Here is a 15861-nt window from a genome sequence, read left to right as displayed (position 1 = left end):
AACCGTCATCAACATCATTTACTAAAACAAAAGTTCTTGATGATGTCATGAAGATTGAATTAGTTGAGGACAAATCTCCCGACGAAATCAAGGATTTATGGTTGGAGTACCACAAATCTAAGGACACCATAGCCGCTGTGATTCCTCCTGAAAAATTCAAAATTATCTTGGAAAGAGGTGAGAAGTATCAGCTATTTCTGTTACCACTACCAAGAAAGCAGGGTTATGAATTCATAGTTTGTCAGTTTGCTAGTAATGAAGTCCATTTTACACCATTAATCAGCTACCAAGCTCACAAAGAGAACGCTCCTGAATGTTTAACTATAATCTACTTCCCAGATCTTGAAGAAACAAAGGAATAGTCTTAATGAAGGGAGAATTCGACAAAAGTGTGATAAATGCCATGGAGGCGCAGTGTCTAGCAAACCAGCTTCATCTTTACTATGGAGAAAATAACGAGAAAAGAACAAAATTACTTGAGAGATTCACGAACGACCCGCAAAGTTTCAGGCATATGGATTTGATTGCCGAAATGGAAAACCTTACGTTTTAAACAGTGTGCGTGTTTGGAAATAATTCCTTGGTCATTCTGATAAGTTCATGGACTTGGAACCTGTTTAAAAACTCTGTAAATTGCAAAACAGGACTTGTAGTAAGATTAGTAAAGTATCTTTAATATTCATTTATATATATCTACATTGATATATACAATATCATTATCAATCATGAATGATTGGTAAGAGGAAAAGGCTTAAATCCAAAACTACAAAATATTGAAGGACATTAACGTGAATTTTTAGATTTGGTTCAAAACTACAGCGGTGATATTAATGTGAAGGCTTATTTGATTCGACATTAAATGATTTGAGGTCTTCAATATTTTTATGAATTTATGACATGCAAAAACAATTAAACTCTGAAACGATACTTGAAGGACTGTCAATGCAACATTCATATATAGTACCTAGACGTTTTTGTCGGGCTAGTTGCTCTGTAACTTTGAAAGAATCTGTAACTTTGAAAGAAAATTATGTAAGATTGAAATAATCATTGTGCAATATCTCTCAATTCAACTCAATATAATCGTACATACACAAATTGCGAATTTACATTGTAGTTTTTTTTTAATATATAGGAACCTTGACAACGTTCATGTAATTGAAATTCAAACAAAGACCCGGTTGCACAAAAGCCGGTTGAATTTTAACCGTGATCAATTTCACGAGAACCAATCAGAGAAACCGTTGTTTCAAAAAAGCCTCTCTGGTTGGTTCTCGTGAAATTAATCACACTTTAAATTCAACTGGCTGTTGTGCAACTGGCACAATGTATATATAACTTGATTCACAATGACTGGATTTAATTATTCTCACACTTAAATTCAACTGGCTTTCGTGCAACTGGCACAATGGATTTAATTCTTTCACAACTACAGTTATGAATAAATTTATTTTTAAAGTATAAAAGAGAAAATAATAGGATAATTTCGATATCTACTTCATTAACCAATAAATTCATTCAAACTTGAACAAATTTGCTACATCATTCCAGTCAATGATGCCTTCATTTTCTCATTGGAATTCAGATGATATAAAATTGAAAACTTGATTTCTCCAACTACAATGTCTCATCAAATTTTCAACTCCAAAATGATGACTTGCTCACATTTATGTGGAAAATATAGTATCAAATACAGAATAATATGCGTTGAATGTTATAATTGAAAGAATAGGACGTTGATGTTGTTAATACCACTATATTTTTTCAAAATCTATTTAAATTACAGAACCAGGTCTCATGTCAACACCTGCCACATCTTCAACTAATAATAATATCGAGTGACCTGCTGGCTGGCTCAGGTCTGGTGTCAGAGTTTTCAGGTCGCAACTGATCAATTTCAGGGCCTCTGACATGACCTAACGACTGCTTTTTAGGCAGCCGGGACCGACGGCTTAACGTGTCCATCCGAAACACGGGAGTGGTCCGAGAAAATATCTTGCCCGGCCGGATTTGAACCCGGGCCTCTGAATCATGAAGTCAGCATCTGATCCACCTGACTACGGCCACTCCACATCTTCAACTGATCTCTCGCCTGAAGCCTGTTCTGTAATTTGAATAATTTTGAAAATATATAATGGTATTGACAACATTAACGTTTTATTCTTTCAACTTTGGAGAAATAAATACCCCAACATCTCCACCCATAGGCTACTATAGTGTGGTCCACGTTATAATGGCAGTGGATAAAGATAGAAGAATAGCGATGCCGATTCTCTGCATTAATTATATTTCTACACTGTCAAAAACATTATTGCCATCGTTGTGGACCTCGAAAAGGATAGTACCACCGGCTTTGTCGGTTGATAGACAAGGATAGCAATACCATAGTTGATCAAATACTGTCATTATAACGTGGACCTCACTATATCAAAATCTTATATTTTTCACCTGAATAATGTTGCTAGTCGACATTTTAGTGTTGAAAAAATCAATTCGACAATATTGAGGATTTGTCTTAGCCGTACATTAAACAGGTAATTTTATAAAAATTGTCAATAGTTATATTAGGCCCAGTTCACACTGAGGTGACGCGGCACTGACTTTTTACCACTTCTATACTAGTAGTTCTGTGAACAGTAGACCTCACGCAGTATTCTCATCGACAAGTACCTGATTGAAACTATAGACCTTATGGAAATACAGAAATAGACTGTCTTCTCCACACATCTGTCTAATCACTTGGCAGCTGATTTATGATGAATAATTCTATAGTCTGATTTTTTACTCTAATATTGGCGTATGAAGGAGGCTCCTTTTTCCTTTTATATTATCCTGAAATGCAAAATATCAAAAAACCTTGTATATACGTCGACGCGCAACTAAAAGAGGAACATACCTGTCAATTTCATGAAAACCTATTACCGCGTTTCGCTGTAAATGCGCAACATTTAAATATGAAGAGAAATACCAAACCGTCGACTTGAATCTTGAAGACCACACTTCGTTCGGTCAATAAGCATATGGTCCATGCAAACTGGAGCTCCGCCACTTCTGTTTACATTGAACCCTATGTTTATATGGGATTTAAAAAGGGCGCACAATGTTACGTCAGTGTGAATTGGGCCTGATCACAGAGAAAAGATGGCATAAGAAGATATCTCATGGTATAGGGCGTTTCTGAATAAATTTTCAATGCTAACACAAGCCAATAGTCCTAGTAGTTCTTTGGAGCTATGTGACGCTGGTAGTCTCTCATACTGTGCCGTTCTTACACTCTCACCCCAATAAAACAGTATAATAGATAGACGTTGACAGTAATTGGCTTGAGTTGACAAAAATCGACCTGAAATTTGGAACATAAACGACCTATATAATGGGACAAAACAGTATTCAAAACAGTATTTTGAATTTTTATTGAGAGCATGAGCACTAGATCACTGCCATCTGAACTGTTACAGTTTCTTTTTCATGTGTTTTGTACGTGTTTTGATTTTTTGACGCCATCGATCCCACAGTTAATTGTGGGTAATGGATGAAGCTGAAGGTATTAAAGTAATAATCAACAGACGTCGACATAATCGGCTTGAAATTTGGAACATAAAGTCCTATACCATGGGATATCTTTTTATGCTATATTTTCTCTATGACCTCATGTTCATCCTTATATTCAATCACTTATAAAAAAAAATTTTCTGACAAAACATTCCTCAACAAACGGTCCTGAACTTTTCTTCCTTAATAGGCCTATTTCTTCTAAGTAAATAATAAAATAATTATTAATGTTTATTTCCCAAAAAACTAAAACTACAACATCAATTACAGAAAATATTAGATTATTACAATTACATACAATAGTTAGTTACAAAAAATTCGTATAATGTGTCCTCCACATGTTTAGTTTTTTCTGTGTGGAAATTGACCTACCGGTACTCCACTATGGCCTACCACGTTCTAGAGTAGGTTAAAGTATACTGACAAACTCTCTTGAGATTCAAATGTATTCCAACACCTAAAAATTAAGAAATTGATATATCCTGAAAAAATGATTGAATATACCCAAGGTTATACTACTTAATATTGACTCAAGTTCGTCGAAAGCCCTGCTTTTTATATTGGAATTTAATTATTATCCGACCCACTGTGTCTGATGAGAAGATTACAGTTGTATTTAACTCATTAAAATTAGGTAAATTTACACCACAAAATTTACCTCAGAGTCCTCATTTTTACCTCTCAATATTTCTTTTATCTGTTGAGGAAGAGTCGACATTTTTACCTCTTAATATTCCATATTTTTTCTTCTTCATGAACGTTCTAAACCCTTACTTCCCATTGATGAATTTTCACTCTGATGAGCAGAAAAGAGTAGCATCAGTTCTTATGGGAGGGTTCACACAGTGGCAGAATAAAAGTGTGTGAACCCTCTCATAAGAACCAATGTTATTCTTCTTCTGTTCAGCAGAGTGAAAATTCACTGGGAAGTGAAGGTTAGAATGTTCATGAAGAAGAAAAATTTGAAATATTAAGAGGTAAAAATGTGGACTCTTCCTCCACAGATAAAAAGAAATATTAAGAGGTAAAAATGAGGACTCTGAGGTAATTTATCTAATTTGAATGAGTAAATACAACTGTAATCTTCTCATCAGACACAGTGGGTCAGATAATAATCAAATTCAAATATAAAAAGCAGGGCTTTCGACGCACTTGAGTCATATTAAGTAGTATAACCTTGGGTAAATTCTATCATTTTCAGTTAAATACAACTGTAATCTTCTCATCAGACACAGAGTGTCAGATAATAATCAATTCAAATATAACATCGAAGTTCTGTACATAAATCCTGTTACATAATCCTGTTGTACATAAATAAGTGTTGGGTGATAATGTGGGAAATAAATACCATTGGAATAAGAGATAGAAATTAATATATTTATGGTATAGGAAATGCTCAAATAATGCTAATCTGCATTAAATTAATATATTTATGATATTTAAATACTGAAATGCTAATCCACACATTAGTCTAATTAAGTCAGTATTGCTGATATAAATTCACTTTATTAAATAAAAATACTGAGACATTGTCAAAAACCACAGATTTATTGATATTTAGAAAGACCGGTTTCGGTTGCTCCACCATTGTCAATCTCTGATGAACTCTGTTATCAGAATGTCTAAGTATCAATAAATCTGTGGTTTTTGACAATTTCTTAGTATTTCTATTTAATATGAATAATTACCACAATATCCACTTCTCAACTACAAAAAAAAATCACTTTTATCAATTTCTTGTATGATTCCAGGTTTCATAAAGGAAGACTGGACTCTAAAATAAGCATCTATTCTATCTTCAAATATATTTTATTAGATTTACTTTATTACATACAATTCATTGCTTTTTCATTCATCTATCATTTCAATTATATAGGTAGGCCTACTTGAATTCTATTTTATTTCTAATAAAACACTGGAATGTTGTCTAGAAATGACTATGATTTTAGATTTAATAGTCATCCTAATTAGTCTAATTAAGTCAGTATTGCTGATATAAATTCACTTTATTAAATAAAAATACTGAGACATTGTCAAAAATCACAGATTTATTGATATTTAGAAAGACCGGTTTCGGTTGCTCCACCATTGTCAATCTCTGATGAACTCTGTTTATCAGAATGTCTAAGTATCAATAAATCTGTAGTTTTTGACAATTTCTTAGTATTTTATTTAATTTGAATAATTACCACAATATCAACTTCTCAACTACACTAAAGAAAATTAAAAAATAAAATAAATCCACTTTTATCAATTTCTTGTATGAATTCTAGATTTCAAAGAGGAAGATTGAACTCTAAAATAAGCATCTATTCTATCTTATTTATTTATTTGAAAATTTACATATTTGAGGGCACCCGGAACTGAATCCCATTATTGCCCTCATAACACACATTGAGCATACAATTTGAAAATACAATACATTAAAATGAAAATAGAATAACTTAACTAATATACTATTGAGTTTTAGAAAAAAAACAAAATAATAGAAAACCTTGCAAATATGAAACTTATAGTATAGCAGATAAAGAAGAAGAACTAAGTATGTAACTAATACTGAAGAATTCAAGAAGAAAAGAAACAAAGAAACAAAGAAAAGAGAATTATGGAAACTTTGCAAATATGAACTTATAAATAAAAACACTAATATATTATCAGAGAAAACTCCTATAATTATTAATTAATCTGCTATTATTAATTCTGTGATATTATGTAATACATAGGAAAGAAAAAAATGAATAAAAAAGACAAAACTCAACAAACATAAATCTTATTCAAGTCCCGCCTGAGCACACTGTCTGAATCAAAAAATCTAATGCATTATTAAGCCTATTGTATAATCGAAGAGACCTAAACAGGGGAGCATTGTAACCACTGACCGTTCTACATCTGATAATATCAAAGGTGGGATGATCTCTGGAATTGAACGCAGGAACATGGAACTTGGAACTTGATCAATGAGAGCAGCAAAGGAGAAGAAAATCGATCCCTTAACAGACCATGCACGAAAATCAATGAGTCTCTCTCCCGTCGTAATCTCAATCTTCAAATATATCTATTATTTATTCACTAAGACCAACTATTACATACAATCCATTGCATTTCCATTCATCTTTCATTTCAATTAAGTAGGGACTTGAATTCTATTTTATTTCTAATTAAACACTGGAATGTTGTCTAGAACTATCACAAATTTATTGAAAAATTACATACATGTTTCAACACCTATCTCAACACCAAAAACAGTACCTGAAGTATTGAATGAAAAAGACTAAGAAATTGTCGAAAACCACAGATTTATTAATACTTAGAAAGACCGGTTTCGGTTATTACACCATTGTCAATCTCTGATAAACTCTTTATATTTTTTATTCAACATGAATAATTACCACAATATCAACTTCTCAACTACACAAAAAGTATCTGAAGTCTATTTCTTTTTTATCTCTTTTCTGTATAGGGCTACTTCTATAGAAATAGAAAGAAAAATAAAAATCTGATAAACTCTTTATCTTTTTCATTCAATATGAATAATTACCACAATATCAACTTCTCAACTACACAAAAAGTATCTGAAGTCTATTTCTTTTTTATCTCTTTTCTGTATAGGGCTACTTTTATAGAAATAGAAAGAAAAATAGAAATCTTAGTAACCTTTTTAAAATATTTAATCAAACATGTTTCGGAATGTCCGATTTATTTGATTAAATATTTCAAAAAGGTTACTAAGATTTCTATTTTTCTTTCTATTTCTATTTCTTTTGTTAAGCCTTGGACCAGCCCTTAATAAGTGGTCATTCACTTATTTATAGATCTACAGATGGAGACAAATTGGAAGTTGCATTTGTTCAAATGCTAATTAATAAATAATTATTATTAAACGAAAATCTCAATTAAATGTTGTAAATCACCCCGAAGACTTCTGCTACTGCAAATATTGACAACAGGGTAAACAGCTAGATGGAAATTCTATTAGCGCTACTATGCAAAAAATACTAATTAATAAATAATTATTATTAAACGAAAATCTCAATTAAATGCTGTAAATCACCCCGAAGACTTCTGCTACTGCAAATATTGACAACAGGGTAAACAGCTAGATGGAAATTCGATGAGCGCTACTATACAAAAATTATTTGTCGGGCTGACAAATAATTTCTGAATAGTAGCGCTCATCGAATTTCCATCTAGCTGTTTACCCTGTTGTCAATATTTGCAGTAGCAGAAGTCTTTGGGGTGATTTATAGCATTTAATTTCGATTTTCGTTTAATAATAATTATCTTCATACTTACATAATTATATTTCAGGTTTTCAAAGTTCTTCCATGTCCAGTTTTCTATCTTCTTCCTCATCCAGCCTCATCCATCTTCACCTCTCCATCTTCTTTTTCGTCCTTTCTCTCAATTTCCTGAAGAAGAAAATCATAACTATAAGAATTGCCAACAAAAAAAACATACAATGCTGGAACATAAATGGAAGCCGGTTACACGAAGTCTGTTCAAATTTAACAGGGATTAAACTTTGCGATAGCCAATCAGACTTCTCTGATTGGTTCTTGCGGTGTTTAATCACTGTTGAAATTAAACTCCACGCTTTACAGCATATAATTGAGATTTTCGTTTAATAATAATTCTTTATAGATCTCTCCAAATCTCACCCACATTTATTTATTTATATATTTATACATTTATAGATACAATATAATTCTCAACTATGAATGATTGGGAATGGAACAACAGGCTTAAGGCCCAAAACTGTTCCTTTCTCATTCCATATTAAATTAAATCAAATTCCATTATTTAATTAAATAAATTAACATTTAATTAATTTTTATGTATACGTATCTTAGTTCAAGTGCAGTAGCATATACTTATATTGTTTTTTGAATGAAAAAGACTAAGAAATTGTCAAAAACCACAGATTTATTGATACTAGAAAGACCGGTTTCGGTTATTACACCATTGTCAATCTCTGATAAACTCCTCATTTGTTTTTGTAAAGCTTTTTTGTATTTTGTTTTTGGCGAATAAATTCATCATTCATATCCTACACTAGCCGTCAGGCTCGCTTCGCTCGCCATATCCGTCTAGCCAGGGGGCGGCCGATTGGATCTTCCAAGAATGAGATCAGCAGGCTCGCTTCGCTCGCCTGCATTTTTCATTTGGGCATTTTTATCATATGTTAGGACAATCCAGTCGGGGGTCCAGACTAAACGGCTGGCTAAACGGCGAGCGAAGCGAGCCTGACTGCTAGTAATATTATAATATTCCCAGGATTGAAGTAGCAGTGCCCAATCAATTTTTCCGCGATAAATGCATTTAAATCTTCAACTTGGTGCCAACCTAACAAAGTCAACTCAACTTAATGCCAACCTGACAAAATTATTAATTTAGTTGCCAGTTTACAACTGTTTCGAAGAGGTACTCTATCTAGATTATAGTTCTATAGTAACATATGATATGGAAATTTCAATTTTAATTAAGAGATTGGGAGAAGAAGAATATACATGCTAAAAGACGAACTTTAAATCCTTAAAAACAACCCTTAGAGTTAAAATATTGCCAAAAGATTCTTAGTGCGCCTCTAAAGGGCCAACTGAACATACCTACCAAATTTGAACGTTTTTGGTCCGGTAGATTTTTAGTTCTGCGAGTGAGTGAGTGAGTGAGTGAGTCAGTCAGTCAGTCAATCAGTGAGTGAGTGCCATTTCGCTTTTATATATATAGATTCTCAGTGGATAAAAATCGATCATCACTTTTATATCGTTATTTTACTTTTATATCGTTTTCAACTCAATTTCATTTCTATAAGATTATTTATTATTTTCTCTCGATTTTTCCAGATCCCAGAGTGAAAGACTGGCCCCTTATGAGCAGTCCAGGACCCACCCTTGCCATAGTGCTTGTCTACGCGTTCTGTGTAAAAGTGGTCGGACCCAAACTCATGGAGAAGAGGAAACCCTTCCAGCTCAAGAACACACTTATCATCTACAACCTCATACAAGTCATATTCAGCTCGTGGCTGTTCTATGAGGTGAGTCTCCAACCACAGAAAATCCGTTTTTATTCTCAAAATCTCAAAAGTGTCCACTTAAGGTATCTTAATTGACCGAGCGAAGTGAGGTCTAAGATTCAAGTCGACGGTTTGGCATTTCTCTTATGTTTAAATGTTTATATGTTGCGCATTTGCGGCAAAACACGGTAATAGATTTCATGAAATTTGACAGTTATGTTCCTTTTTTAATTGCGCGTCGACGTATATACAAGGTTTTGGAAATTTTGCATTTCAAGGATAATATAAAAGGAAAAAGGAGCCCCTTCATACGCCAATATTAGAGTGAAAATCAGACTATCGAATTATTCATCATAAATCAGCTGACTAGTGATTACACAGATGTGTGGAGAAGCCAGTCTATTGCTGTATTTCCATAAGGTCTATAATTTTAATCAGGTACTTGTGGATGAGAATACTGCGTGAGGTCCACTGTTCACAGAACTACTAGTTTAAATTTCAAAAGTGTCCACTTTGGATATCTTGAATTAGTTCAACCACAGAAAATTATTTTATATTCTTAAAATTTCAAAAATGTGCCCTGTAGAATTATCTTAATTAAATTGTAAGGAAAGATATTCAATGTCTCAAAAAGTGTAATACGGTATCCACATGTTGATCCAATGAAGGCCAATGTGGACCAGCGCCAGTGTGTGGATGGGAGGTTTGCCAACGCTGGCCTTCGTAAGGAAATGCACCTTTACCAGGCTTTGTGAGTGACTGAACCAAGTGTTCACTGCAGATAGATATTATAGTGAGGTCCACGTTATAATGGGAGTTTTTGATTTGCAATGGTATTGCCATCCTTGTCTATCATTCAACAAAGCAGATAGCGCTATCTCTTTCTTGCTTTGCTCTGTTGCCAGATCGTCCTTTTCAATGTAGAATTGATAATTAATTAACAAAATATTTCATCTTAACTATGAAATTATTGAGAAGTAGGCTATAATTCTTGCTTTATGAATATAATTGATTTTTTTAAACGATAATGAACAGTTAATACATCAATAAACCTGTATCATCTACCGTCTATAGAAGACAATGGGCATTGACAAGACAGAGGATCGGCAACGTTTTTCTCCTATCTTTCTCCACTGCCATTATAACGTGGACCTCACTATAGAATTCAATCGTGTGGGGAGGTATTCAAATTCGTTGAAATGAAAAGTGTAAATCTGTAGTTAGATACCTTAATTCAAAGTTAGTTAGATATCATTAGGAAGAAAATGTCGAGTCTCGCAGAAAAACTTCAAGTGTATACTCTATAGAATAAAGTGGTGGACTGATGAGGTGATCCCTAGTTTTTCGTTGCGGGGGAGGCTGGTGGTAGAAAGATGCCAACTGCGCATGACTGACTGCTATATTTCTAATTATGAAATTAGGGCGCGCTAGGCCACTACCTTCGTAAACAAAGCCATAGTGCATTCTGGTGACGTCAGCATAGGTAGAGCTACTAACCATCTTCTACACCAATAAAAACACTAGCTGATATAGATCAGCTGAATCAACAAATGTGAGTGTTTTTATTGTTGTAGAGTGGTGAGTAGCTCTACCTGTGCTGACGTCACCAGAATGCACTATGGCTTTGTTTACGGAGTAGTGGCTAGGCTGGTTGACTCAAATAGCTTCAATACAAATCAGCTGGTTGATTGCTATGGATATAGTAGCGTCTTGATGCTGTGTAAAGGTAGGCGCACATGCATTGTTTTCAATTGGAGTGCGCATACCTATCCTTATAGGTATCATCTTGATAGCATCAAATCTAATAATCCGATCCGTCCGATGCGTGCCGTCCGTCCGATGACGATCTGTGTGCGCATACCTATCATAATTTAAGGTGCATTTTCGTTTGTGCGTAAATTTCCGCAGTCGACGACGACAAGCCTTTTTGACATTCATTGTCCAAATTTCAAGTATGCTAAAACAGTTGATCAAATTAATAACTTTTCATTATCTGTGTTTATTATTCAAGAATCAAACATTTCTAATAATATCAACATATTGCCATTTAAAAGAATAAAAAGTATAAACTCAGCCCCTCCCATTAAAACATGATTGAACATAATCTTTAGTTATTTAGAGAAATTGAAATCTACCCAATCTGAGATCCTCACCCTGTCGCGGTCGACGACGGCATTTACGCACAAACCAAGACCCAGCTTAAGAGGTAAATCGGTCCAGGGATCTTCTTTCCAGACCGCGACCGTAGTTATCTTAAAATCCAATTTTTAGGTAAATTTTTCTTGAAAACTGTGAAGATAACTTTGCTTTTACTGTACTCAACTTTACTATACTTACTTTAACATAACTTTCTACTGTAGGTAACTGAATTCAATTGCTGGTAGTTCTACAGTAATATTCGAGTTATAATAATAACAATAATAACATAGCTGTCGTTTCTGTAGTGTGAAGTTTTTAGTTCAAAATGTCTAGTTTCATTCAAAATTTAGAATTTTAAATAATAATAAGTTACTGTTCTAGATTTTTGTGATATTTTAGACTAAATATGATTTTGATTCAAAATTTGCTCGTTTATCTGAGTATTAAAGAGCGTAATTGTATTTTGAAAAGTGAAAGTGACATAACCAACTTTTGATAATTATGGACAGTATAGTATAAATTGGAAATGGGACAGTTTTGGGCATGAGCCTGTTGTGCCTTTCCTCATGTTAAGTACTTCTACCAATGTGATAAATAAATAAATAAATAAATAAAAAAATAATAAATAATAAATAAATAATAAATAAATAAATAAATAAATAAATAATAAATAAATAAATAAATAAATAAATAAATAACTAAATAAATAAATAAATAAATAATAATAACTAATAAATAAATAATACTAAATAAATAAATAAATAAATAAATAAATAAATAAATGAATGAATAATGAATAATAAATAAATAAATAAATAATAAATAAATAAATAAATATATAAATAAATAAATAAATATAATATCGAGTGACCTTGCTGACTCAGGTCTGGTGTCAGAGTTTTCAGGTCGCAACTGATCAATTTCAGGGCCTCTGACATGACCTAACGACTGCATTTTAAGCAGCCAGGACCGACGGTTTAACGTGTTCATCCGAAACACGGCAGTGGCTATATTCAAATATTCGAGTTGATGGAAGCGTATTGCCCACTAACAGAATGGATACCGATAATGGTCTATAGTGCATGAGTCTTAAGATTATCACCAAACTAACAAAACTTCTCTCTCTATCAGTCATAACTAAATATAAAAACAAAATTATTATGAATATAGACAAATCAAAGTTATTGACTAGGCCTATCTTTCAATGTTTCTAAAAAAAATTTAAGGTACCCTAACTTCATGTTTTCTATACGTTTCATTACTTTCTTGCCCTATTACCATAGTTAAGGAAAGTATTGCTTTCCGAAAAAAATTAAGGTACCCCAATTTCTAAATTTCTATACGTTTCAAGGCCCCCTGAGTCAAAAAAACTGGTTTTTGGTATTGGTCTGTATGTGGTGTGTGTGTGTGTGTATGAGTGATGTGCGTCTGTGTACACGATATCTCATCACCCAATTAACGGTATGACTTGAAATTTGGAACTTAAGGTCCTTTCACTAAAAGGATCCGACACGAACAATTTCCATCAAATGAAATTCAAGATGGCGGCTAAAATGGCGAAAATGTTGTCAAAAACAGGGTTTTTCGTGATTTTCGGAAACGGCTCCAACGATTTTGATCAAATTCATACCTAAAATAGTCATCGATAAGCTCTATCAACTGCCACAAGTCCCATATCTGTAAAAATTTCAGGAGCTCCGCCCCATCAATGCAGATAGATTCCCATTATCAGGCTTCAGATTCAATTGAAACAAAAAAAAAATCAAGGAGTAGATTGAGCATAAAAATCTCTACAATTAATTTCAGTAACATTTTCACCTAAAATTGAAAATAAGCTTTAAATTCGTGAAAATGTGATTATTCAGTTGCAAATTTGTTGATTCTATTAAATCATTCACTATGAAGAAATAGCAGACCTCATGTGTGTCTCCAGCGTTATTGTCCTGTCACCAGCTGACTTAAATCTTTGAATAGTAGACTTGAGATGTGCGGGAACACTAGCGTCAGGTGATCAATTTTCATAACGGCAAGAAAGTTGTGTGAGTGCGTCACACCAGATTTTTGTTGTTGGTTTATGAATGCATTATGCATATTTAAAACTAAATTAATTAATAAATCAATAAATCTTTTTTTTTTAGTTTCAATAAATTTATGTATAAAATAAAATTTTATGTTTTATTCCAGGCAATCGTAGCCGGTTGGTTCAATGGATACAGTTTCAGGTGCCAACCTGTTGACTATTCAACATCTCCTAAGGCTATGAGGGTGAGTGAAATTTTATTTTTTACAACTTCATTCATATTTCAAACAATTTCATTCATATCTTAATTATCTCTTGTACAAATGGAAATAAATTAGAAATTGCATTTGCTCATTGGAGTTTTCATCAAATTAGAATTTCCTTTAATAATATTATATCTCTTGTAGATGATACAAACATACTGAGAAATATGTCTCTAGCATCTGTCAGTATACGTATATCTTTGTTCATTATATAGAATCTTTGTTCATTGGAGTTTTCATCAAATTGGAATTTCGTTTAATAATAACTTATTCTGTAGATGAACAAACATTCTAGAGAAATTATCTCTAGTATCTGTCAGTAAACGTATATCTTTGTTCATTATAATAGAATCTTTGTTCATTGGAGTTTTCATGGAATTAGAATTCCGTTTAATAATAATCTCTTGTAGATGATACAAACCTTCTGAAGAAAGATGCCTCTAGCATCTGTCAGTATACGTTATCTTTGTTCATTATATAGAATCTTTGTTCATTGGAGTTTTCATCAAATTGTAATTTCGTGTAATAATAATAATCTCTTGTAGATGATACAAACATTCTGAAGAAATATGTCCTAGCATCTGTCAGTATACGTATATCTTTGTTCATTATATAGAATCTTTGTTCATTGGAGTTTTCATCAAATTGGAATTTCGTTCATAATCTCTCGTAGATAATACAAACATTCTGAAGAAAATTATCTCTAGCATCTGTCTGTATACGTATATCAATATGGTACTTGAAAGTAAGCCTATCTAGTATCTAGTATCATAGAGAATATATAGCATACAAAGAATTCCATGGCGGTCATATCCGTCTAGCCAGGTTCCATATGGAACCTGTTCCATATTTACGTTCATATTCCACTGTTAACTCAAGTTGATTTATACAGCTGTGCTTCTAGAATTAAGTTTTTTTTTTCGGTTCTTTTTCAAAATTATTTCTTAAATATATGAATCTTCTCTATTCAAGTGATAATAATGTGAATATCTGTTCTATTTTTTGTTTTGAAGCATCTAAACTTGAAAATTTACTTTGTGAACATATTAGTGGTCTGAAAATTTTGCGAAGTGAAGAGCTACAATACTTAACCTATTTCGGACTATGTGTAAACAAATCTAAATTGGGGAGAGGAATAGCACAAGGTTACCTTATTTTTCTCTCTCTCTATCATTCATATAATGTATACTTATTATATCAATCAATCAAGAAGTGATATTCCTTGTAGTAATTCTTCGTGAAGCTATGTGACGCTGGTAGTCTCTCATACTGTGCGGTTCTTACACTCTCACCCCAACAAAACAGTAATAATAGACGGTAGTCGGCTTGAGTTAACAAAAGATTGGCTTGAAATTTGAAATATAAACGCTCTATACCATGGGATATCTTCTTATGCTAGTATATTGAATAATAAACTCACTTGGATATCAAATTAATTATTAAAACTGTCTACAATCAGTAGCAAACCAAAACAGATTTCATTATTTTATACTGGAGGGTTGAGTCCAATTTTGAAACCGAGATCTTCTAAAATAATTAATCATATTTTTGTGTAGTTGAGAAGTTGATATTGTGGTACTATCATATTGAATGAAAAAGACTAAGAAATTTTTAAAAACCACAGATTTATTGATACTTAAGAATTATATTTCCACATTATACAGAAAGTATATTTCTAAGTATCAACAAATCTGTGGTTTTTGACAATTTCTTAGTCTTTTTCATTCATAATTAATAATACTTTGTGAAAATACTTGAGGACTGAAAATTTTTGTAATCTTGAAGAACTATAAGACTTAACCTATTTCGGACTATCTGTTCTCTAAATTTGGGAGAGGAATAGCACAAGGTTCTTATTTTTCCTCTCCCTATCA

General features: G+C 32.7%; 2 protein-coding genes across 2 annotated transcripts; both read left to right on the top strand.

The window, feature by feature from the left end:
* The first annotated feature begins 6 nt into the window (after window positions 1–6).
* On the top strand, window positions 7–1105 carry LOC111053067 (ATP synthase mitochondrial F1 complex assembly factor 1-like). Its single transcript, XM_022339894.2, is given in 2 exon segments — window positions 7–345; window positions 348–1105. Coding segments are annotated over 2 exon segments (504 nt in total). The 5' UTR covers window positions 7–47; the 3' UTR covers window positions 554–1105.
* A 2423-nt stretch (window positions 1106–3528) lies between these two features.
* Window positions 3529–14032, top strand: LOC120356340 (elongation of very long chain fatty acids protein-like). The gene is made up of 3 exons (XM_039445266.1): window positions 3529–3544; window positions 9396–9586; window positions 13889–14032. Exons 1-3 carry the CDS (start codon window positions 3529–3531, stop codon window positions 14030–14032), a joined length of 351 nt encoding a protein of 116 aa, XP_039301200.1.
* Window positions 14033–15861: the final 1829 nt, after the last annotated feature.

This window comes from Nilaparvata lugens, unplaced genomic scaffold (assembly GCF_014356525.2).
Source record: "Nilaparvata lugens isolate BPH unplaced genomic scaffold, ASM1435652v1 scaffold6521, whole genome shotgun sequence".
Lineage (NCBI taxonomy): Eukaryota > Metazoa > Arthropoda > Insecta > Hemiptera > Delphacidae > Nilaparvata > Nilaparvata lugens.
Note: the sequence above shows the minus strand (reverse complement) of the source record. Positions and strands in the feature narration are given on the sequence as shown.